General features: G+C 42.4%; 1 protein-coding gene across 2 annotated transcripts in view; it reads left to right on the top strand.

Annotated features, from left to right (window-relative positions):
• The first annotated feature begins 1,995 nt into the window (after nucleotides 1-1,995).
• Nucleotides 1,996-26,659, top strand: part of SLC15A2 (solute carrier family 15 member 2) — a 63,680-nt gene continuing 39,016 nt past the window's right edge. For both annotated transcript variants that reach the window (XM_035129704.3, XM_088662317.1), the window contains exons 1-6: nucleotides 1,996-2,235; nucleotides 7,722-7,809; nucleotides 9,556-9,697; nucleotides 11,913-12,005; nucleotides 13,756-13,855; nucleotides 25,232-25,322. In XM_035129704.3, coding sequence (XP_034985595.3) covers nucleotides 2,131-2,235; nucleotides 7,722-7,809; nucleotides 9,556-9,697; nucleotides 11,913-12,005; nucleotides 13,756-13,855; nucleotides 25,232-25,322 — 619 coding nt within the window. In that variant the 5' untranslated portion in view covers nucleotides 1,996-2,130. The remainder of the gene's footprint in view (nucleotides 2,236-7,721; nucleotides 7,810-9,555; nucleotides 9,698-11,912; nucleotides 12,006-13,755; nucleotides 13,856-25,231; nucleotides 25,323-26,659) is intronic.

Below are 26,659 nucleotides of genomic sequence, written 5' to 3'. Positions count from 1 at the left end.
TGTTCACCCTTGGCTGACCTATGCTGGTGCCCTGGGTCAGCGCTACCTGCAAGGGTGCAGGGAGCCAGTCGAATCAGAGCCTATGCAACCACTCACTATCTGTAATCAATAAAGTTGTGGCCTAAATTCTGCCAAAAACCAAAACTAAAATTTGACTCGAGTGTGAATTTATTTAGGGGGGAGGTCTCTGTGTCTGAACACGCAACTAGGAGAACTGGAAAGACGAGAAGATAGATTTATATCCCAGTCCTCCTTTCGCCAGGCAGTAGAATCTCCTGTGCACATGCAGCCGCAGAAACTTTGATCGCAGCCAGGATAGACCCTGGTGTGCAGCCTAGAGTGAAGTGATCCTGCTTCAGGCAGCACCATGAGCAGAGGCGGTGCAGTCACCACAACAGTGCTGTAGCATGGAACCCAAGAGGCGGTGCGGGGCCAAATGTTGCCATTGCCACAGGGCACTGCTGAAACTTGAGAGCCCAAAGTCTGCCACTGCCATGAGAGAGAGGAAAAGAGGAACTGCTGCCTAAAACTGCAGCAAGATTTTTAAAAGTCCTAGCTCTAACACAGGGGTAAAGGTAAAGGGGCCCCTGACCATCAGGTCCAGTCGTGTCCGACTCTGGGGTTGCGGCGCTCATCTCACTCTATAGGCCGAGGGAGCCAGCGTTTGTCCGCAGACAGCTTCTGGGTCATGTGGCCAGCATGACAAAGCTGCTTCTGGCGAACCAGAGCAGCGCACGGAAACGCTGTTTACCTTCCCGCCAGAGTGGTCCCTATTTATCTACTTGCACTTTGATGTGCTTTCGAACTGCTAGGTGGGCAGGAGCTGGGACCAAGCAACGGGAGCTCACCCCGTCACAGGGATTCGAACCGCCGACCTTCTGATCAGCAAGCCCTAGACTCTGTGGTTTAACCCACAGCGCCACCTGGGTCGGGAACATTATTCAGCCCAAGAGCCACATTTCCTCATGGATGACCTTTCAAGGGTCACCTATCAGTGGTAGGCAGAGCCCAAGGCAAAAGTGAGTGGACCAATGGCTGTGACTCTTCTCCTTTTGTCCTATATGTTCTTACAGTGGAAGTGTCAAGAGGCCAATATGGACAAATAAATCTGGAGGGAGTGGATTTTGAGGCGCTGGGCATCTTACACACTTTTAATTATACACAGTAGTTCCAAGCTTCCTGTCCTCCCCCACCTCTTTGTTCAAAAATGTTAAGTCCTTTGTGAGGTACTAGGGTTTGCTAGCTAATCTCCTCCTGTGGAACAGGGTAAGCTATAAACAACCCTGTGGGAAGCATCCCACAAAACACAAAAACAGTTACATACAAGCCCTGCCCTTATCTCTGCAGAGGGGTGCACGAGGAACCATTTATTACCTATACTAGTAGCCTACGGTGGCTGCACAGATAAGAGACTATTAAAAAGAGGGTCAATCAAAAGAAATGCGAGGAGCTCTTTGCAGTTATTTATTATATATGCATTTATTTATTGCTCTTATATCTTGCTCTTCCTGTGGCAAGCTTATTGGGGAGAATTTTATTAGTGAGATATCAGTGTCTTTTAAAGCCAAGCAGCGCCTAAATAGTAAATGAGCAGCAGAAATCTAAGTGTAAGCCACACAGAGCTCATTTGCTCTGTGCTCTCAATGCATCATTTTGCTTCAGCCAGCTAGTTTCAAATAGGCAGGGATGCCTGTGGTTCGTGCAGAATAAGCCTGCTATTATAGCAGAGATGGCCCAAAGCCACAAACCTTGCCACTAATTATGAGTTTCAACATTTGGAATAGGGATTATCATTCAGTATGCATTTCGCTTGACTCAACACAAGGGTTACTCAGAGTACCTGAAGTGTGCTCAGAGCAAACGGCACACAGCCCTGCCTGCAGGTGCTGAGGACAGCCCTGTGACTGTTGTGATTTAGTGACAGTTTCACCAGCCCAGTTTAACTTTGCTCTGCTCCTTCCTCATGAAGCTGTCCTCCTGCCTCAGCCTGGCAGAGAGAAAAATGTGCACAATCAGGGTTAACTTAAATCTGAACTAAACTCCACTCATTTGGAAGTCTTCCCAACCAACTCACCACGACAGCAGAGAGTTGTGTGAGGCAAACTGGGGAGGGAAAAAGAAAAGCATAGGATGGACCTCTCAGGGAGAAAAGAATCTAAGGAGACTCTGTTCACTTTTATTTCTGCAGGAGATAATCCTTCAATGGGAGTTTGCCCTCCAGAGAAAAAGTCCCGGGTAAGTATTTGATCTGACTTGGTTGGGGTGTGGTGGGAGGGTTGTCGTGGAGGGTTGTTTTTATTTTGGGGTGAGTTTATTTTGCTGTTTCTTTCAACTTCCCAGGAACAATTCTCGAGAGCTTGCTGCTCTTGCCTTCCCCTGTTGTGCTTTGGCCTCAGACAGACAAGCACCATTTCTTGCCTAGGGTTGGTATTAGCATTAGAGATTCAAAACGAAATTCTTTCTTGCTAACCTGATTAATGTACTAAAAAGGCAGCTCAGACAACAGAGGAACAAACCTGAGCCAATGGCTTCTTTGGGAATTACCACTTCTTGGAATGCATTTCCCAGGCAAAAACAGCACGCTTTTGAAGGAAGCAAGAATGATATACATAGAGGGGGAGGTGAGCCTGCAGCTTTGCTTGCTGGATTTCAAAAGTGGAGGCAGCTTCCAATTCAGTGGCAACATTTTGATATGGGCTAGTTCTATTGTCAGAATTTCCACTAGATTTTTTCTTCTTCTTTCCCCTCTCTGAGGATACCGTAAGTGCCCCTGAGCCTTTCTAGCTTATTCAAAAGCACACATTTTATTCTCCAGACTGTATTTGTAGAGAGCTAGTTTAAAGATTGCTGCAAAAGGGATAGATATGCAATGGTGAATTAAGGAAGAAATTAAGATAGATGTGCAGTCAAGCACTAGAGTAGGAAGTACATAACCTTAAAAGAACAAGATTGTGCTTTGTATATTTGTAAAAGTCAAAAGGCTAATGAAGAGGAAGGGTACATGATGATACAGCTGTATCATCATGTACTCTTCCTTGCTAGTTTTTAGTAAAACAAGGCCTGGCTTGGTGAATGCTCATGTGTTGGAATGACCTCTCAATCCATTAAAAAAATTAATAGTGTTAATAAAAACGAGGAGTCATGGGGAGAGGGTCTAATTGGGTCACTCAGCAGCATGACTAGTGATAATCTGGAAAAGTGTTCTGATTGAGGTTTTGATCAGATGAATTACTTTCACTATATAAAGTTTTGTCATTTGTGCAGATTCAAGGACGGATGCAGGAACGCATTAGCATTGACACCTGTGCAAATTCATAAGTTAATGCTGTAATTACCTTAAGGAATGAGCCAACATAATTTTGTGTTGTTCCCCTTAATGTCAATACCCACTGGAAGAAACGATGGGCTAAAAGCAATTGCACTGCAGTAATGGTTTAAATTTTTTTATTAAGCCCTGCTCCCACACACAAACACAAAACTGGTGTTTGGACCTAGATTATGTGATCATGCTCCCCCCCCACTTAAGTATTATAGGGAAGCAAGCTCGCAACGTCCCACCATGCCCATCAGGCATACCTGTTCCAGTGAATATACTGTCTGAAAAGGTCACATCTGTACAAAATGCAATGTGTGTAGGCCTGAAAAAGGTCCAAGTTCCCTCTTACATTCTGGGAATTGACCAAATTGCTTGTTCTCACACATACAGGTTGCATAGCTGTCAAGTTCTCCCTTTTTAAAAAGGAAATTCCCTTATGCTGAATAGGCTTCCTCGTGAGAAAAGGGAAAACTTGACAGCTATGACAGGTTGGTTTATGTTTATTTGTGTGTACTCTATTCAAACATTATGTCACACTCGGATGCCTGGCAAGACAGGTTTCCCAAATAGACAAGGTGGGGAGGAGTGATGTGCAGGATGGAAAGCAGTGGTGGAGGAAGTTTAGCAAGGCCACATAAATCTCCTCAGAACTTGGGAGGTAATTGTTGCAGATTAATAAACAGAGAAAACCAAAGGTTCCAGAGTAAAGTGTTTTGGGTTAATAAAAGTTATTTTCAAATATTAGAACCAGGGCTTCCAGACCTCTATTTCATCTACTAACACAAATGAACCTGCTAGTAGAAGGAAACTTCAAGGGGGGAAGTGATGGGCAAGGGAAGGTTTAAGCATCCTCTTCCTGCCTATCACTTCTTTGCTGCAAGTTGCAGCCACCCATAACTTCTTTAAAAGAAGCAATTGTGTCCAGCTTTGGAGGCATTGGAAGTGGAATAGGTAGTTCTGCCCTCTGCTGAAATGTATGTAAACACGCTGTTATAAAATTGTTATAAAATCATATTGGGGGGGGGGGTTTGCAGGACACCATTATTAATGAACAGAGAGGGGTGACAGAATTTGACAGCTGCAATACCCAGAATCCTGTTCAATGCCATCTTCCCTGTCTCCCCACCCCTCCAGCTAGGACTCGACCCTGCCTGAAGGAAGGCTTAAGGATCTGCATATGCACAACAGTTAGCATAAACTCACACATTTCCCCTCTCCACCTCCCCTCCGCCCAGAACAAAACAATGTTTCCAGAAGAAGGGGGGGGGAAACCGCCCAAATCCAAAGTTAAACTTTTCTACTCAAGTTAATAATACAGCCTATTATATGTTCTCTTACCATGAAATCTCTATCCGCTGCCTCTGTATTAGAATTGCTGTTTTATATCTTAGAACTGTATATGTCAGGACTGCTACCTTTTAATTAGAAATCCCTGCATTAGGTATGTTTTCCAGGTATATTTTCTGTATGAACCCTGTATGATCCCAACCCACCTGAACCTTGCCCTACTACCACCCTATACCCATTCAAGGACACACGGACAATAGAGGGATTAGCTGGAACAACTTTATTCAAATAAATTGCCATCCTCAACGTAGCCCACCCTTCCATGGCCTGGAGGAAAACACTGCCGGGCGGACTTCCACCCCATGGAAATCGCCAGGAACTGCCCCACCTCTGCACCCATCTCGACTGATTGCCCTTCCTGCCAAACAACAGGGAGCACCATCAACGACAGGAGAAGAGAGATTGACATCTCTCCATCTGAAAGGAGAAGTCATCTCCGCACCCAGCTAATCCGATCTCCCACCCGTCGCCCTTGTCTCCCCCTCCCTCCTAGTCCAGAGATTTCCATGCATGAACAGGAGGGTATATAGGGGGACTTCACCATTTCCCGGGGTTCCTTCCTTCTTTCCAGAGGCAGGGACCCTACAGCTGTAGCTTTGCATTCTGCAATAAAGGGATCAGTTTGTTTTTCCTGACAGCATTGTGTGGTCTCTGTCATTTTCCCGGCGGAGCTGAACTTAGTGCAAATTTTGGAGCTTCCGACCCGCGTCTGTCCTTCTTAAAAGGCAACGCATTTTGGGGTACATTTTTCATAACAACACACTTGGTTAGGAGCAACTTACTTAGATTTTCAGTTCTATTCTCATGAATGAGATGTAGGGATGGGGGAGAATTTTGATTCAGTTCACATTTAAAGGTGAGCTTGCCTAATCCGTACATTCTGAAACCATGCACAGTACCAAAATACAGCCATCTTGCAAAATTTGTCTTTCTCTGAATTCTGCAATGCAGTTATCCCAGTAAGGACTGTTATTTTTTTAAAAAAATAATCAACAGATATGGAAAGCTGAATTTAAGATTGGAAAACTGGGCAACTGAAATGGACAGATTCACCCATCCCTAATGAGATGTGTCTCAATCCTCTTTAAATTCTACAGTGATCCTGATATTTGTGCTTTCTGGTTCACATCATACATTAAAACTTAGAAGGAGAAGGGTTTCCCTCTTCTTCTGGCATTGATGTGTGTTGCTCTGCTAAGATGCATGAAATGATGCTAGGTAGATGCTGTTTTCACTTTGAAAGAAAATAATTGCTCATTGAATAATGACAAATGTTTGAATGAATCCAAACAGAGTATAAAATAGGGGTTAGTGCTCAGGAGCATCCTTGGCAGGCCTAATGTACTAATCCTCATTTTGAATTCATCCAGGTTTTTGACAGCATGACACACACCTGATTAGTGAACACTTCTGATATGAGAGCACAAATTCCCCTTAACAGAAGTTCCAGTGAACATATGCTGGATGGAGCAAGATTGCTGCTTCAGACTCAGCATTTTTTGAGCATGTATAGAGAATCTCTGCATGTGGAGAGCCTTTTCTGTGTTCAGCAGCTCCTGATTTCCAAGGTGTACATGCAGGAGCTCGCTCCACATATTCACATGAATGCTTATTGGTTGGGATAGAGCCTGCTGAGGAAGCACAAGTTTAATTGTTTTGTTCATATCTGCAGTGCCTAAATATAAATTTCAAATTTCTAGATTTGGGCCTTCAAATTCACCTAACCAGCTAGTTGCTGTCAGAACCATATCACAAGCATTGGATAGGCTGTTTGTTTTTTCCACTATCAGATGGGTTTATGTTTCTCCATAGGCTATGCTGTCTCTTTTATGTCCTGAGATAACACCACAAAATGATGCAACAGCACTCTGGGGAAAATGCCAGCTAACATTGTTTCCTTTTTTTACAGCGAAGCCTCACAAAGTTGAGGACAAAAGTAAGGGCTTGGCTCTGAATGCAATATGAGTGTCACGTTGCTTCCAGTCACATAGTAATCCTTTTGCGTGTGATGTCTGGAGACCTGTGTCTTACTGACACTGGCATTATCATTTTCTTCCCCCTTTTTGTTTATTTTTCTGTTGATGGCATAAACTACTGGATAGGTCTCACTACAAACTACTGGATAGGTGGAACCCAAGCATGCTGGGATTTGCTTCGTGGTTAGAATTAATAACTAAATGGAACAAATGGAACTTTCTAGAAAAACAGTTGACATCTGCCCTGATTGCTGATCCACAAATAACCCCCCCTTCTCTTTCCTTCCTTCCTTTCCTTTCCTTTCCTCCCCCCCCTTTTTTGCCTACAGCTGTTTTCCCTCACATAAGCTGTCCCTTTGCCAGGTGGTCATGTAATTATTCGTTTTGTTTCATTTATGGATCACTTCCCATAAAACATCCCAAAGCAATTTAACAGTAAAAAATATTAATAATATAAAAACATAAATAAGAACAATTTCAAGTCCAAGGCAGATATGGACAGGGATTTTAAAAAACATCCACACTTAAAGGGCTTGTTGGTAAAGAAAGGTCTTCCGGGTGTGCTGAAAAGGTAATGGATAAGGTATGTCTGATATTGATTGGCGTTCCAAGGATAGGTGCTGCCTCGTGAAAGGCCTGGTTCTACATCATATGGAAGAGGACTCCTGATGAGAGGGTGTCTGCAGGAGGCCCTTTCCTGTAGTGTGCAGTGATTGGGAATACAAGGGATGAGTTTGAAGAAAATCATGGACACACATTTGTGGTTCCTTTTTATCTAACTTGCAAAGCCACCCACAATTATGCCTGCTATAGCTGGAAAATTTATACAGAGGGAGAAATATATATTTCAAGTGTATTCACCCCCATTTGACATTCGTTCACTGTGCTGATTGTCAGCCTTTGGGCAAGCCTTTTTTATTATAAGTTCTGTATTTCCTTCTCTGGGGACATCTGCCAATTCAGTATTGAATTATAAGTCTGTAAGTTTGATTCTGGGTGCTGTGCGTCATTATGTCAACCGTACACATGACCGAAGGACAAGTTTTGTATGACATTACCTTTTTTCTGGTTTGCTTCTTTAGAAAATATGTGGTACCAATTACCCTCTCAGCATCGCCTTCATTGTGGTGAATGAGTTTTGCGAGCGCTTCTCCTACTATGGCATGAAAGGTGTGTGTTATATCTTTCATCATTTCTCCACAGCTTCTCAGAGAATAGTTTGGCTCTCTTTGCAATTTGTTTTGCCTTTAGGATGATAAAAGGTGGCCTGTGGGTGGGAGGAGAGAATTAATAGTAGGAATTATCTGGAAAGATTCCTTGCCTTCAGATCTTAAATTGCCTCAGATACCTCAGCTGTCTCTGATACGTGTACACACTAACAGGATAGACTGAAAGGTTATAAACATGGTGCCAGAGGCTGCTTCCAGGTGGGTGGCTCCTAGTACTGCTGAATAATTGCACTTCTGCTGTAAGCTACAAGTGAAGTTGCACTTGACTTTCCACATTATTGGGAGTTCTGAACTTTTTCTGTGTCTGCATCCTGCTGTGCTGTGTACACAAGTGCTCATGACATAACTGCTGTGGGTGGGGCCAACTGAAGCTCAGCACACATCCACTAAAACCCTTGCAGCAGCCGTTTTGTATGGCCCTGTTCTTTAAACTTTGTTTTTTAATAAGCTCTAAAATTCTTTCTTGGCTTTGTTAATGAATGAAAGGTATAGTGCTATAACACTATAATGCTGTTTCGTTTGTTTTTGTTTTGTTTTTGTTTTAAAAAAACTATTTCAGAAATACATGTATACAAAAAAATCCCCTCTCTTGACTACGTAAAATGGGAGCCGTGTAGATTTTGCTAAAATTGATGTGGTCAGAAAGTGCATTATATAACGCTCTCATTCATTTTTTAAAGTGTCATAATACTACATTTTAAACAAAAGATTTTAAAAACAACCTTTCTGATCACTGCTATTTTAGCAACATGGCAAACATAGGTTACAGGTAGGAGTTTCAATGCTTTTAAATAACATTAACACACACACACACACACACACACAGAGAGAGAGAATATCAAATCCCCATACTTTTAAAAAGATAGAATACTAATGTTAATCTACACCTGTGGAGATTGTAGCACTCTTCTGTTCTTATGAAAAATGTCAGACTTTCTGCCTTCTGAGAAAAGCTGGTAAAAGCCACAAGAACAATAAAGGATGAAAGCATTGTCTCGTGAAAAGTGTGTGAATGAAGCATCATTTCCACACTAAGCACCCATTGTGACAGCCCACTTGCACAACTGCTCATCCACTAGTAGAAGCCATATTTTTAAGCCATAGTGCAATTCAACGAGAGTTTTGTGCTTGAGAAAAAAGTTTCATAACCCCCAATTGAACATTATTATTATACTTGGTGGCAGTTAAGCTTATGCATTACCATTTGTGCTACTGCTCGCACATCAACTCTCAAACTGCTTCCACTAAAGTTATGTTGGGGTCTTGTCCCTGCTGTAGAAGCTCTCCTGTCTCTTCCCTTTGGGGACAGTTATATGGAAGCAGAACTGGAAGCTGGTCAGCAAGGGCTACAATCTCTGGAGAATGACTAGGAGCATATAGGGGAGAGAAAGCAAGAGTGACAGGAAAGGCCTATTGGTCTGACACCCAGGATTGCTTGCTTTTCCTCTGCTGGAGGCTGTATGCTTGTATCAGTGGGATGATAGCTAGAGATTGAGAAAGGGCAATTTGCTCATCACTGTGTTTTCATGGTAGTGAAAACTGAGCCTCATTGGGTTTCTTTCTGTCACACCACAGGTAAAAGCATTGAGCCTCTTCCAGGAAAAGAAAATGGCAATTATTGTCACACTCTGTGGCTCGCACATTGTTTATGAAACTCATTGCTTTTGTCTTTGTTTTTATCCCTCAGCCGTTCTGACTTTGTATTTCCTCTACTTCCTCCACTGGGATGAGAATACATCCACCTCTGTCTACCATGCCTTCTCAAGTCTGTGTTACTTTACACCTGTCATTGGTGCCGTCATGGCTGACTCTTGGCTGGGAAAATACAAGTAAGGATAAAATATATTACATCTTCAAGTGGAAGATTGGAGTGGAATTTTTTCAGCTTATGTTTTAATGCAACCTTGTTTATTGCAAATTTGTGAAATTTGTGCTTCTCTGAATTTTGCAATGCTGTTCTCCAACCAAATGATGTGTACAAAAATGGGTATGTTAGGGAAATGCGTGCATAACAGTGCCCATATTAGTGAAAATAACATTAAAAAATGTTTCATATATTAACGGAAATATGCTTGCCAAAATAATGTATATTAGGCAAAATTGCATACAAATGGGTAGAGAACTTTCATGACTTTTGAACAGGAATGAAATTTATAACAAAAGCAAAAATAGATTCAGAAATGTGGAGAACTGAATTTACATTTGGAGAAATAAGAAACCTGATAGAAACCAAAATTCACAAATTTGTCCATCTGTACTTCAGGTACACAAATGACACACACACCCCGGTTAATTAATGAAGCAAATAGGGCATTTTCTAGCTGATTAATAGTACTATTTTTAGAAACTTTTCATATACGTTATCACAGATTGTCACCTTTTGTTTGCCATTGAATTTTAGCATGCCTTAGGAACTTGCCTATGCAATGAGATTTTTGTTTGCGCTTTGATTGGTCTTTGCACAATTACCGTGTTTCTCATATTATAAGACATGTCTTATATTTATTTTTTCCTCAAAAAACACACACTATGGCTTATTTTCAAGGGATGTCTTATTTTTTTCCTCCTCCTCCTGCCGCGGCCAGCATTGCTGCTGCGCCTATCACTATGTCTTATTTTCAGGGTATGGCTTATATTCCTTGAATGCTTAAAAATCCTGCTATGTCTTATTTTATGGGTATGTCTTAAAATATGAGAAACAGGGTATATCCTGGTTTAAGAAATTTTCCCCTTGTCCAGCTCATATCTAGCACTGGAGGTAGACTGGGAGAAAAGTGCTTATAGCAGTGGAACGCAACTGAGGTTTGGCTGGGTGGGTGGAGTGTTTGTTTCCATCCCTTATATAGTCTTTCTTCTTTCTCATGTAAAGAGTAGACCAGGCATCCCCAAACTGTGGCCCTCCAGATGTTTTGGCCTACAACTCCCATGATCCCTATCTAACAGGACCTAAAGAAGGGGAAGAAGGGAATTGTAGTCCAAAACATGGGGAGGGCTGAAGTTTGGGGATGCCTGGAGTAGACTCTTGTAAAGAGAAGACTCACTTTATACAGGAAAGTATGCAAATAGGTATCCAAACAATGGCCTTGTCATTTCTTGCTGGGCTCCCCTGACTTCAATAAGGGTTAATGATGGCTCTGTTTACTCGCACATCTAAGTATACTATCTTTCAGTGGCATTTACGTTCAGATAAATTTCTCTGTATTGCCACTGAAAGACAATCATTTAGGGTGTTGGACACCAAGCACTGGTCTATCTATTGCTCAGGATCTGTGTTCAGTGTGTTTGGGGTGGCACCTCCATATTATTGCTAGGAATGGTTGAGGGCCGGCTCCATCATTAGGCAGAATGAAGCAGTTGCCTCAGACAGCTGGCCATGGGGGTGATGAACAGCTAGCAAATCAATCCGTTCTTTGTTTAATTTAATTTATTACTCCAGGGGAGAGGTGTTTGTAGGATTTTAGAGCTTTCGCACCATTACATCCTGTTACTGGCCCCCCCCAACTTTGGTTTTATTTTGCTGCTGTTTTTAGTTTGTTTTTGTTTATATGGTGGTGATTTATTTGTGTACTTTACCATATTAATTTTTACTATAGGCTGCTCAGAGAACTTTTGTTTTCAGAGAACTTTTGTTTTGTTTTGTTATGGATGGAATATAAATAATTTGTAAATGAAGAGAATAAAATTGGTCTGCTTGGGTTCTTGGGCTTGGAAAGTGGAGTTTGGGGACACCACTTGCTGTTTTGTACCTCAGGCAGAGAGTGTCTTAGGCTGGTCCTGCCACCACAAGTGGTGGGAAACAGAGCAGCTGTGCCTGTCAGTGTGGTTTCCCCAACTTTCTGTTCAGCTGCAGCTTTTTCTCAATGCTTTGAAGCATGCTGGAGAAAGAGGAGTTTCAGTTCTGGTAGAGGGAAAAGGGTAACAGAAAAAATCCTTGCGCCTCCCCTATCAGGAAATACAGACACACGTTCTGTTTTCAGATTATAAATCATGCCACTGCCTTGGGCTGATAGCATTTCCCCACTTTTTTTCTCTTTCTCTCCACAGAACAATCATTTATCTCTCCGTTGTTTACGTTATTGGTCACGTGATCAAGTCCGTTGGGGCGATACCGAGTGTGGGAAACCATATTGTTCATGTGTAAGTAATGAAAAGACAGGTCTGCTATGTTTTGATAACGTTATTATTAATTGGCTTGTATTAAGGTATAGATCATTCACCGTGCACCTTGAAATAAGTGGTTGTGTGGCTATTTCAGGCCTTTTGTTAACGCTGGCACCGTGTGCTCCATCCCAAATCGTGTCCGGACATCGTAGCCTTGAAAGCTGCTGGCACCTTGTGCTAGGCAATCCACCAGTCTTGCGTCACGGGGGCAATGCATCAAGTATTGTACTGTACTGGGATAGCCTCCATTCATTTCCATGGCGAGGGTGAGCACTGCTTCAAGCAATGAGCCCTTAGAAAGCGCTTTACGCATGAGCTGCAGGCAAACCTCTCTCCAGAGCCACATGCTTCAGAAGCTGATTAACTTCAGCAGTTACTTATTTTTTTTAGCACTCTAAGGTTTTTCATTTTGTTTAGATCTAAAGCCCAAACCTGGAGTGGGGAGGGAAGCAAACCACCGTTTTAAAAAGTGTATGCTTGGTTTTCTCTGAAGTGAACGGTGTAGGCAGGCAAGGACAGAGTCCACCTTAGAATTCTGCAGAAGTTTTGTAAGCTGACCATCACAGCTGGTTGTATTGAATGACCTAGGGAAACCAGGCAGGGCATTTTCATGCCCACTTCAACTGCATTTGCTACAGAGGGAGGGAAAGTCGCTGGGGGTGGCGGTGGCTCCCATTCAAACTGGGAGCTAAATAAACAACAATCCTGGGACTTGCAAGGGAAGGAACATTTAACCAGCTGGTGAAGGGTTACCCAGTATGGAAAATAGAGCTGGGAGGAAAAGAGTGTGCCTCTGACCCTACCTTGAAGTTGCCCCAGTTCAGAATGCAGGTGTGGAATCACAAATTCAGATGCTCCCCTCATGTCAAAAGCTCTCTACACATGTAAAGCAAATTCTTCTTACACTGGCTGGCAGCATTTCTCCAGGCTTCGAGACAGGGAATTTCCCCAAGCCCTACTTGGAGATGCTGCGGGTTGAACCTGGGAACTTTTGCATGCAAGGAAGACCCTTTACCACTGAGCTACAGCCCCTTCTCAGTTATGACACCAGAAACAAGCATACAGAACACCATGTACAGTTCTTTGCATGCCAGACTTTTGCTGTTGTTGTTTTTAAAACTGCATTCTTTTGGCCCACATTGTTCAAGGAGGCTTATAAAGCCACCATGAAACATCCTTATCACATGAAAAAGTGTTACGTATTAACAGTAGAGTCAAAAATACACCCACAACAGCACAAATCCAAATGCCATCCAACAGATAACCCCAGTTAATCACTTGGAATGGCTTAACTTTTCAACAGCTTGCCTAAATAAACAAGTTTCTCAAAGCTCCCAAAACCACACTAAAGGAGCGCATTAGCAGACTTCCTTTGGCAGCTCATTCCAGAACTGTATGATGTAATTTTTCTGAATGTTTGAATCAGGCCTTAGGCATCATTCCCACTTCAAGCTAGTGGTGTGGTAGCAACTTTCTTGCCAAATCCCAGGCAAGTGCAGCATGCATATAAATAAAGCAGGGTTTCCCCAAACTTTGGCTGGCTATGACATAGACATATTTTTTCCCTGGGCTGAAACTGTTTCCCTGCCATGGCTTAAAATGGGAGGCACATAGGCACTATAATATTCCATTGTTTTTTCAAAAAATACAGCATTACCAGAATACTTGGGATCACACACACACACCCCTTTCTGTGGTGCTGAAATGTCTCCATTCCTGTTTGAAGGGTTCTGTCGATGACTGGCCTGACTCTGATTGCTCTTGGAACAGGAGGTATCAAGCCCTGTGTGGCAGCGTTTGGTGGAGACCAGTTTGAAGAGGAGCATGTAAGAGTTTTGTTTCTTTTATCCATGTGGTTTATTAATGCTTTCTTAAGCATAGCACTTAGCAGGGATGGTTAATCCCTGAACTGTGGACTGTATCTGGCCCCCTGAAGCAATTCATGGTGGTCCCAAACTACCACCCCAACAATTTGCCTTTGTTCTTAAAAAAAACCCAACTTATTAAAAAACATTGTCCAGCAGTTGACATTATTAAGTCCCACCATTTCTCCATTGATCTGGTACACAGTGGGGAGGGGGGGAGGTGATGTCGGTTCTTTTCACCTTCCAAAGGGTCCCTTCTACGTCTGACGAGGCATCATTCTTTGAATGTTGGTGTCATTGTTAGATAGTCTCAGAGAGGTTTAGGAAACAGGAAGGAATGCTCTTTCCTGTCTCTTTCCTGTTTTCTTTCTAAGACTTCCTGACAGTGTTGCCTTACCAGAGGGAGAAGGAGCTCCTTTGCAAAAGATAAAAAAAGAAGCCGCGTTTCTGCTCCCCATGGCAACAATGGAGCAGGAGCAGGCCCACTTATGCTAGCTTGTCTCCCTTCATCTGCTGAGTGTGTGCCTGTATATGTAATAATAATAATAATAATAATAATAATAATAATAATAATAATAATAATAATTTATTATTTATACCCCACCCATCTGGCCGGGTTCCCCCAGCCACTCTGGGTGGCTTCCAACAAAATATTAAATACAGAAATCCATCAAACATTAAAAGCTTCCCTAAACAGGGCTGCCTTGATATGCCTTCTAAAGGTCTATGTATGTAAGCTACAGTCATACCTCATGTTGTGTCTGCTTCAGGTTACGTGTTTCTGTGTTGTGTCCCACGGCAACCCGGAAGTACTGGAACAGGTTACTTCTGGGTTTCGCAGCTCACACATGTGCAGAAGCACTAAATTACGCTCCACGCATGCGCATATGCAGTACTTTGTCTTGCGTCCATTCCGTGTTATGGACAGGCCTCCGGAACGGATCCCGTCCATAACACGAGGTTCCACTGTACTTGTTTATCACCTTCTGCTGAGTGTGTGATTGTGTGTGCTGCATGAGTGTGTGGATTGCGATGCAGCCCTTGGAATTGTGGTCAACTCTCAATAGGACTATCGAGCCCCCTCAAAGGGTTCCTCACCTCTGGCTTATCATTTTTAATAAGCAGTCAAATGCAATGTAATGAGCCTGCATGGTTGACTCATCCATGCAAAAGAGACGTTAGCAAGGGTCCCTATATAAAGGGTAGCTTTGGATAATACTCAGAAGCTCTGTCCATGAGAAGTGTGCAACTTGCCCATCCAGCATTTGGTCACTGTTGCCAACTATGGCTTGAGGTCTCGTAAAACATGGGCATCTGTGGAAACAAAATTGGATGTCATTGGACAAGTGCCCCCTGAAGTTGCTTACTTCCATTTAGTCTCAGAAACTTCAGCGACGACACAGGTGACTATGAGCTGCGGTGGTTGGAACTGCTGCTGCTGAAGAAGCAAATGGAGTTCCTGCATTCCTTTGCCAAAACTTTGTGCATACAAGGCAGAATCTGTTTCCTTGGAACCTGTTTTTCCACTTCTTTGCCACCACTTACCCTAAGGTTACTCTCTCATGCCATCACGGAAGTTGAGCTGAAAACAACTCTCTGAGCTCTTGGGCATTCCCATTTCCTACTACCCATCGTGGCTTCATGGAGATGCCTAAATGGACCACTGTCCAAACCGAGAATAAAACTCTGGCATTAGCAATTAAGGAAACAAGTTGAACCTATGCAACCAAATGGTGCAATATGTCTCTTCTTCCTAAGAGTTCAGGACAGTTCATTCGCCCTCCTTTACCATTTTTCTTTTCCAACCAATGCTCAGGCTGATATGGCTACTGAGCATACTCAGTTCTCATTGTACTGTTTTGAGTGAGTTCCCCCTCCCTTAATATTTGTGTGTGTGTGTGTGTGTGTGTGTGTGTGTGTGTGTGTGTGTGTATTTATGCTGAATCTTCTGTTCCCCCAAGTATGCTGATACCTCCCTCTTTTCTCTCGGTGGCCCTGTTTTGAGTCCATTGCTGTTGGCACTTGTCACAAAGTTCACTATTAAAGTCAGTGTTGGGAACATTAATGGTGTATGTGTTTCCAATAAAAATCATGTGCAAAGCTGGTCAGTGCAAATACACCTTGTATTTCATGCTGGTTTAAAGAACAACTCTCCCTTACTTTCCACTAACCTTGCATACCTATGCGTCTAAATCTTCCTTTCCTCTCTTTCTCTCTGTGTTTGTAGTTTCATACCCCCAAGCCCAGAGCATGGGGAGTTGTTTCTATTGTGCATGGCTTACTAGCACAAGGTGAATGTGTGTGTATTTAAAATAAGATTTCACCAAGGAATTCTACCTGTTACATTACTAGCAGTTTACTGAAACACTTTGTATTTTTTCTGTAGTGTTTCCCATCCTAGCACAAACTGCACTCACTTTCTCACATAGCTTATGAAACCTAAACAATAGGATACCTTCAGGATATTGAAAATTCCTAGCATCCCCCCAAAACCTGTTTGTTAATGATCAGGCAGGCAATACTTTTGATCAAATATGAGATTGCATATTTTCACAGCCCTGCATATCATCTCTGTAGCTGCGGATGGATGTACTGAGTTATTTTATTGCATTTTGGTTGTTTATGTTTACATGTTGCTGTTGGGGAATTATGTAGTTAGCATCTGGGCCTGCGTCAGAAAATAATATTAGAACGCAGATAATCTTAGATTTAAGGTATGGGGAGGTATTGTTGTTAGGCAGAGAGCTGGCAACATAAGAATCACATAAATCATGTAATTTGGCTGGGGAAGGGGAAAGACACATAAAAGATTTGTTTGAGTTTAGAAAAAGTAATTGTAATTGACATTAGGAATCTTCCTCTGCTTATCTCAAAGTAGCAGCTCCTGAGAGTTATATCATTCCCAGAAGTGCAACATCTATGACTAATAATAATTAGTAATATTTTGTAATCAACTTCTAATTAACAACTAATTAGTATGTGATTATAACAAGAACACACAGCACTTGTTTTCAAAATGCTTTACAGATTTCCTCCAAATTAATCACTGTGCTCTTGTCTGAGAGGTTAAGTGTTACCTTCCTGGATTAAGTTGATCTTTAGAAGTTGTTAAAAGCTAATCGTTAACTGAGACTAGGAGACCTTTGGATGTTTCACCCCCAAATTCCAAACTCTGAATGAGGAAACAGTTGTTTTCTTTTGGAAGATCATTATCATGTGCACTCTTCAGCCGTGTATTCCTTAAGGAGGATGTACTAAGGTTCACTTCATATGTAGGAATGTAAGCAGGCATTGATTTGTGTTCTGTGTTCATCATACGCAGTATTGTTTCTGCTCTGCTGCATGTCAGCTTCCAACAAAAACTACATTATTCGTCTTGCTGTCCACTGTGGTGGAATTTTACATAATTAATTACATTCTTGTTACATTTTTCAACAACATTCCTTCCAATGCAAAGGCCATTTATTGCAAGGCAAAGGAAGCGCAGTGCGAATGGAGGGAACCCCAGCAACAACTATGTAATCGTTTGCAGGCTAAAAACAACCACAATGAATACCAATCCTATTTGCTGGATTGATTTCCATTCTGGACATGCACTAAATGAGCAAATGTCATTAATTTCCGTTCCTGTTTCCATTCCCATTAGAATTTCTCCAACATCCCTGCGAAAAGCAGGCATGTGAACAGACTCATGTTTCTGCTTTCCACGGGTTATTTGGCCTGCAAAAAAGGAGCAAGCTCATGCATTTACCCTGCAGGTTGCTGTGCGTCAATTTTATGTGCATAGGTTCCAGATGCACACTGGGAAGGGGAAATGACACTTGTCACACTTGACTTCTGCAAAGAAGGCAGGGGTAGAGTATCTATCACAGGGACTGGGACCTTGGTGTTCAGCCTCCAGAGCAAGGGTGACCTGGCAGCTTTAATATAGGCAGCACCACATGGCCTATTCTAGCCTACTGCTGTGAAGAGAATTACTTGCTGTCTGGTGTGGCTCTTTTACTTGTAGTTCTCCTCAGGCTGGAGCTTGTTAGAACTCACAGGATGCCTACCTGCTGCAGGCCACAGATTTAAGGCTTACTATGGGCTTAAGTCAATGCGTTTTTATCTTGCAGGCAAAATCCTTGGCTTCCCTTCCTTTTGTCACTCAGCTTTATGTCAGCTTCTTGACATACTGTTTAAAATGAGCCACCCCAAACTATTCAGTGCGTTGCAATGTAACTTCCTGTCCCTGTGTCTTAGGACCATTTTTCCCACTATGCTTTAAAGTAAGGGGTGAATTATGGCAAACTGGAGTATATATTCTGTTGCAAGGCAAGTAGGATCATGTGCAAAAAATGTGATTGAGAAGGTTGTGTACATACACAAGGGATTGCATTGCTGTTCTTTGCATCAAACATTGTATCAAATGCCTGTATGGACCTCTTTAGGTACTCATGGGCGGTAGCAGGCAACCTTGGCTAGTTAAGGGTTCCCAAATTTATGTATACTGTACTGTTGTTTAAACAGGTACTTCAGATACTTTGGATTATAACTCCCATCAGCCCCAGTCAGCTGTTATGGGAGTTATAGTCTGAAACATCTGGCAAAGACTGCACCATCATAGCACCTATGACTCCCTCCAAAATCACAAGGTGTAGAACTGCCCTTACTCTGCAAAATAACATGTACAAATAAGAATTCCACTACCACTGCAAGATGATATGTCATTTCCTCACCCTCACTACTGCCACTTAACAATATAATTCATTTACGCATGGGGGGGGGGGGGAATTGCATAGCTGCCAAGTTTTCCCTTTTCTCGCGAGGAAGCCTATTCAGCATAAGGGAAAATCCCTGTAAAAAAGGGATAACTTGGCAGCTATGGGGGGGGAATTGTGCTTAAAATATTTGCAGACTGTTGTCAACTGCTATCTAGCCTATGAAATTCACTTCAAGATAGATGTAAATTGTGGAAATTTTGTTGAATTGTTGTAGTGCTGGTCATTCTGAATCCTGCTCCAGAAATTATGACAAACACATTGAAATCAATTTGAATGCATTTCAGAAATCTACCACATGCTCGCAATGGATCCCTCACCTCTTCCTCACATTATTCTGTTTTCACATGATACCTGTGTTTTTTGGGATATTTTAACACTTTCACGACAAACCATCTCTCCTGCAGTTCTGTAATATCAACTTTCATGTCAAGACTTTTTGCAGCTTTGAACTATTTGCAACACCATTATGGATGAAAGAGACAATAGACTCCCCCAAATGTTGTGAGTCCTGTGAGCTCTCTTGCTCCATGCAAGTGGTGAACTGTCTGCAACCCACTGTCTTTGGGATATGAGAGTGGCTTTATCACACTCCTGCATGCCCAAGAATGACTACGCATGCAGCTTTACAAGCTCTGTGCTGCAGAGTGGTACCTCAAGCAAAATATGCATCTGCAAGAATGACTACAGCTTTCAAAATGGAGTGTGATAGAGAATGAAAATGCATGTGCACAAATATTCAGAGTTTTGAATTAAAGCAAATAATTGAGAAAGCCACATGGAAGTACATCAGGAACTGAAGGGATTTCAAAGCAAACAACAGAAACCCACCAAAATCCAATTACACCAGAATCCGATTCTTGGAACCAAGAAGATGGCATTGACAATGGAGTCTCTTCTATAGGCTTCACACTTGGATAGACTGACTCAAGATTCGCTTTCTTTCCCCTCCGTGGCATCAAGATTATTCAAGAGATGTACCAGATGTGATTGCTCATAATGAGACATACATTTACATCTTAATTGTGGGCTCCCAAGTTGGGGAGGCATTTAGGTGCGGGAAATGCATGGAGAACTAAGCCAGAATCAAAACAAATATGTCAAGGGGCTCAGGCTTATGCAGTGCCTATTTGGAAATTCACACCTCACTTTATGGATGCTGCTGCTGGGAAGCATAACAAAGTGGGGAATGATCTTTGAAGTTTTCTTCTGCCACTGTTAAGTGATGACAGATGCAGTTGCTCAGCAGGTGCCTGTGCAGAGGCCTACAGTGGACTGTGGGAGGTGGAAACCAGTGAAGTCATTCAGGCATAAGATGCTTTAGGGATTTTGAGCCTGGTGATCCTTTCACCTTCCCTCGAATCCTAATGAGATCTCTAAAAAAGTCACCAGCCCATGATATTCACAGTACAGCTTTGAAAGTCCGCTTGGCCATGCGAATGCTGAAATCACACATTCAAGAGCTTGAGAGTGACTGCTGGCAGAGCTTTAAGGCTACAAGGTCCTTCATGCAGCATGGACCTCAAGCAAAATAAATAACTTCAAACAAGCTACATGCCAAGAATCCCAAATGCCTTCATAATTTCAGAGTCCGTCTTGAATACCGGAAAGCACCAAATGGATAGCTAAAAGCAAGTGGAGGCGGTGCATCATTTACATCAGTCTGTATAGGCGCCAGGCTAGAGATAGGGGAGAAATTGGATTCAGTTTGCATTTAAAGCCAAATTTTTCAGATTTGCACTTTCCGAAACAGTATGAGATCTGAAACAGCCATCCTTCAGAATTCACATTTATCTGGTTTTTTGTGATGCAGTTCTCTAAGCAGCTAATGTATACAAAAAAGGCATATATTAGGTAACAGTATGCATAAGCATGAATATATTAGTGAAAATAACATTCAATAATTCATTGTATTAGGAAAAATTGCTTGCAAAATGTGTTTATTTGGAGAAAATCACACATGCAGAAGAATTTCATGAGGATTAAAAAAAAAATCCACAAATTGGTGCCGAAATGTAGAGAACTGATTTTAAGAAACTGAAGGGATCAAAACTGACAGACCCTTCTATCTCTAGTCACAGTCACCAGGACAAGCACCAAAAATGGTCTAACACAGGGACAGCCAAGGTGGTGTCCTCCAGATGTTTGGGACTATAATTCCCGTCATACCCAGTCAATGTGGTGAAGGGTTTGGGATGGCGGAAGTTGTAGTTCACATCTGTTGGGGACTCACCTTGGATAACGCCTGTCTAACAGCAGTTAGCAAACCTTGCTCAGTCTTGGGTTTGGTAGATAGGCTGTAAGGAACCACTGTTGCCTTCAAATAGCAGGGCTATGGTCCGATAGTTGGTACTGGGGATTATTTAGCTCAAGGGGCTAATAGGTAAGTGGATGAAACAGTAGCACAATTTGTCCCTTAACAAGCAAGTTAAAGAAAAGTCATTTGCAAAATCTTACTATTTATTTTCGTTACTTGTATTTCTGTATATATAATTAGTAATCTGGAAGCCAAATTCAACTACAGAAAATTACATTTGCTATACTTAGTATGAGCAAAAGGTTTCTGTGCATACTAATTATGGTCAACAGCTCTTGATTTTTATAATTAAGCTATAGGGTAAACTTGGACTTTTTTCTTTTCTTGTTTATAGAAAATGTGGCTAAGCCATACTTCCCTTTCAATATTACTGTATTTCCTCAAAATGAAATCCAGCTGTTTCCAGATGACCCAAATTCGTCCCGATTTGTTTACAGGGAGGCAAGAGAATGTCAGCTATTCACTGAACATTGACTGTGTGGAGGTTAAATAATGCTGCATTTTCCCTGTCACTTTCTTTGTCATAAAAAGTCCATTTGGGGTGGGGTTTGTTGCGCAAGACCTTCCAAGCACCTGTAATTAGACAATCATAATTTGCCAGCATGTGATTTAATCCCACCCCAACATAGTGACAGTCTGGAAGCAATCATAGATTCGCACTTACCAGAATTTTGTGATACAGTTCTCCAAGCACAAAACAGTTACAAAAATGCATATGTTAGGGGAAAGTGTGCATAAGAATAAATATATTTGTGGAAATAACATACAAAAGTGCATTGTATTGGGGGAAGAGGCTTGCAAACATGTGTACGTTAGTCAAAACTGCATATTAAAATATGCTTATTAGGAGGAATTGGCACTAAAATGCTGATGCATTTTAAAAAGAATTCTTAAATAGCTGCAAAATGAGGAGAACTGATTTTAAGATTGGAAAAATGAGAAACTGAGAGAACCTAGATAGAGAGAGCCTTTCATCTGCAGCACCAAGTTCTGTCTGAATGTTGAGTTGTTGCTCTGTTGTTCATGAATAAATGCAATTATTGAAGTTCTCCTGACTCCGGCTGCTTCTTGGACAGACCCATTGCAAGATTTCCTCACACAATGAATACCCTTCCCAAACCCACATAATACTTCACTGTCAGCATAAAACGGTCTTTGGAGACAATTGAAAGTTAAAAGTGAGGATGTCTGCCATAATAATCTGCCACAGCATGCGACCAGTATGCTGTGGACACCAACTTGTTGTTGAAGCCAGCTGGTCCTCTGTAACATGAGGGACAACAAACAGCATTTCTCCATGTGAGCTCGTGAGCAAGCTGGGATATGAAAAGCTAAAATCAACAAAGGCACTTTCAATTTCTTTCTAAAAATAATCAGAGAGAAAGCCTAATAGATGAGCAGGGGGAGGATGTTCCAGAGACAAAGCACCATGATTGAGTCCTATCTCTTCTTGCTGTTCACCTCCCCTCAGAAGATGAAGGCACTCTGATCAGGTTCTCCAAAGAAGATATTAAAGGTTGTGCAGGCTCATGAAGGAGCTTTACCTAAATATGAAACATTTTGAGATAGTAAATTGGCACGAGGAGGGGCGGTCTACAAATTGGCGAAAAATAAATAAAGGTTTGCTGTTGCACCTCTTAAATATTATTAAGAAAATAATATTTGGATCCCACCCATTCATTATCATAGTCTGCCTGTGAAGCTCCACAACCTTGGGCACTGGAAGGTAGCTCTGCACATAAAAAATCTATATGGGGCAATTTCTCATTACTGTATAACGATTTTGAACCTTTTTATAAATTAAATAACCGCAGGAGTTAATGTAGACATTTACATATATTGCTCTCCCTCCTGCTATCTTCTCACGTCGGAATCAGCCTTTGCCAGTACAAAGAGAACTGAGTCTGCCTATTATTTTTGCCACCTTCAGAGTCAATAATAGTGAGAGATGCCATTAGAGCAGCACTTTGGGGCAAACAGAGAGGGGTCCCACTCAGCAGGAGGAGCTACAAACACAGCAGGGCTGGCTTTCCACACTTTAAAGTATGCGAAGTAATGCACATTACCATCTAAAGAGTCCCTTCTCTAAGTCCAGAATCGAAAATCATCTAATTGCGTGTTCAGACCTTTTTTGGCAGAATTTAGGCCACAACTTTTTTGATTACAGCAAGTGAGTGGTTGCATAGGCTCTGGTTCGACTGGCTCCCTGCACCATTGCAGGTAGCGCTGACCCAGGGCACCACCATAGGTCAGCCTTGGATGAACACCTGGAATGGCGGAAAGCCAGGAACAGGCTATGTCCACCACCCAGATGTCCCCCTGGACTCAGGCATGGGCACAACCCCTCACAGGGTTGACCAAACTATAGAGTCCCTGGATTCCTTTAATGGAATACCCTTCACATAGGGATGGCAAGAGCGCTCTCCCATCCCTATCACCTGAACCAGAGCCTATCCACAACCTTACAAGTTGTGACATTTGCTACATGGCAGGTGAAACCCAAATGGCACCAGCCAATCAGCCAAGTAGAAAAAATTCCTGCCGTGCCCCTGTCCCAACGACAGGTGACACACAACGGCATAGCAAGGTTAAGCGTGCAAGCCCTGAAAGTAGGGAAAGGTGTGCGGGTGTTCCGATGCAATTGCCAAAAGAGGAAGCTCTGGGTCATGTACATAGGTATTTATAGGTCCCTTGATCCGTTTAGGCTGCGTCCCATTGGCCTGATTACACCCTGCATCAAGAGACCTATCAATTGTGTGTTGTGGCTGTCAAACATACCCACACACAACACAGGGTTTGGTTGCCAGGTCTCACCACAACATGTGACCTCTTTGAGGGAAAACCCGATCTGTGCTACTCACATTAGAGTATAGCTGAATAGCTATAAATTGGCCAAGGCTTCTGAGCACATATTGAGTCCGAGTTTGTCTATTTCGCTGGCGGCTCTTTGCTCTGCTCTGTACATAGCTGCCAAGTCTCCCGTTGAAAAATGCGGGATCAGCAGTGGCGCGGCACCGGAAGTCGCTTCTATGCATGTCTGGACATGCGTAGAAGCAACTTCCGGTGCCGGCGCCGCCCGATTTCCGGTGCCCAGACATGGGCAGACAAGCCCCGGCGCTCTGCCCGATTTCCTGTGCCCAGACGTGGGCAGAGCAGCACCCGAAATGGAGCCTCCCTGGCAGGTAGGAAATCCAGGGGATTTCCGGGATTTTTTTCTATTCGGGATAACAGCGGGAAACAGATTAAAATCCAGGGGTTTCCCGCGAAAAACGGGAGACTTGGCAGCTATGGCTCTGTCACCCACAATTAAATAAATGATTGTGAAACCTGAATTTCTGGCCTATTACCTGGATACTTGTTGCTCTTGCCTGGTTCTAACTTCCTGAGCTGGGCAAGTGGAACACAATCACTTTTGATTTCTACGGCTTCTTTTTAGTTGTGTTCTGATTAATGAAAAGGAGCAGCCATAAGATTCTGCATGGCTTTGCTAGCTTTTTTAGAATGCCCTGGCATAAGGCATGGCTGGCTGGCTGGCTGGCTGGAATCCACACTGTAGCATTTTGTTGTAAATTCCACCTGTTGGAATGCATATTAGTAATATCAGTTCTTCTTCTGTGCTCCTGGTTAGCATAAGCAAAAGTTAACAGCCCCTTGAATTTGTCTAGCAAGGATATTTTTAGCCTACAGAAGTAGGTTCCGTTGAAATAAATGAGCTAATACCACGAAGCAAATGTACTTAAGGCTGAAATGTAATTTAGATAATCCCAATTATTTCTTGCCTAACTATGGCTTCACTTTGCCAACTTCTTCCACCCTTTTCCTTATCTGAGCTGTTGGTGTACGCTTTTTATAATGAATATGTTTCTTTTCCTATTTATGTTTTTTTGGGAGAATATTGCCTAGACATGATGAGCTGTCAAGCACTGCCAAGTTGGATTGAATGAGGCTATATTGGGACTCAATTAAAATGCTCCTTCTGAATAAGTAACTGCTACTCTCTTTGTAAATCCCCCTCCCTCCACCATGCAAAGAGAAGAGAATCTTTCCTTCTACTTGTGTGTTTATATGGAAGTGTGAAGAAAGAGAGAGAATCTATACCTTGCCTTGATTTTAACCTTACCTTTTATTTTAGGTCAATACAAATGTATAATTCATACTGGAGTGGAATTGATGGAGCCCCGTTGACAAATCCATTGCTATGCTTCTAAACAGTGTTTTTAAAAAAATCTCTGATGTTGATTTGATCTTCTCTCATTTCAGGCCCAGGAAAGAAGCAAGTTCTTCTCTGTCTTCTACCTGTCCATTAATGCAGGAAGTCTGATCTCTACTTTCCTTACCCCTGTGCTGAGAGGTCAGTGTTGATTAACAACATGGATGGATGATATTCCCCCAGGTATTGTTGGGCTATAACTCCCATCATTCTTGACCATTAGCCATGCATGATGCGGCAATAGGAGCTGGAGTCCAAGAACACCTAAAAGGCCACAGGTTTCCCAGCATTGATTTAGAATGACGGTGGGAATTAGATGCAGCACGACTATCCCACTCCCTTAGCTAATTGGGTTTTCCTGACTTCCACGTGAATAAAATCATATGTCTGTTTGGAGTGACTACTAGACCACTATGATTCTGCTGAAAGAATAGAGGGAAGTTGTTTTTAAAACGGAATGCAATTTGTATGTACAGCACTGGAACTTGGAGGGCTCCACAAAGAGCACAACAGAACCCTTTTCCCCCTTAGGAGGTGGAAATATATGAATGACTCTTTAGAAACAGTTCCAGGGCAGTCTGGGCAATAGGAGGCATGGAAGCAGGAGGCCCATCTAACCAGCCTTCTCTGCTAGAGGAAGGATTGCAAATGTTCCTTGAGTGAGTGGGTTAGAGATTAAAGGATAAGGTGGGGATCTCAGAGGTACACATGGACCTCCAGTTCACCAGAACAACATGGTAAGCTGAATGCCTTTGCCTGTGCAGTATAGTGGGCTGTGGGGATAGAAAAGGAGAAAACAGTGCCCTTTTATCCACTAGGGGGAATCCTTCATGTGCAGGTGCCGTACCCATGTTGCAAAGGATTGTGTGTCTGCAGGTGCCGTACCCATGTTGCAAAGGATTGTGTCTCTTTGTTTGTCTGTCTGTCTGTCTGTCTGTCTGTCTGTCTGTAGCACCATAAGACTTTCTCTGATATAAACATTGAAGAGAACATGTGATTGAATAAGCTCCGTTATGGATCCAACTTGCAATACAATACAAATCTTTATTACGGTCATAGACCAGCATTTAAAATCTAAAAAGTGCTTTAGAAAGCTAAAAGGTATTAAAACACAAGAAGCCAAAAGTATCCAAAAGAAGGGTCAGGAACATTGGGTGGGCCTGGAAGAGCACAAAAGGTTGATATAGTAAAGTCTTTAACTATCATTTTCAGAGCACTCTGATATGTTCATTATAACTGATTTATGGCACAGGTCATCCTCCTATGAATCTCGAGTGGTGCTGTGCAGAACCTAGCAACACTATACATTGCAGCAGGATCCAACTTGCATTTCCCCAGCTTCTGCTTGTGATCTTCATTCCATTCCCAGACAGAAGGGCTGCTACCCTCAGACCAGCACAGAGTTCAGTACTCTAAATCTCATTGAGTTAAAAGCGCAGATAATTATATATTGGGCTCTGACCAACAGATCTGGTACA

Source organism: Zootoca vivipara, chromosome 1, assembly GCF_965207765.1.
Source record: "Zootoca vivipara chromosome 1, rZooViv2.hap1.1, whole genome shotgun sequence".
Lineage (NCBI taxonomy): Eukaryota > Metazoa > Chordata > Lepidosauria > Squamata > Lacertidae > Zootoca > Zootoca vivipara.
The sequence above is the reverse complement of the archived record's forward strand: the minus strand, read 5'-3'. Positions and strand labels throughout refer to the sequence as shown.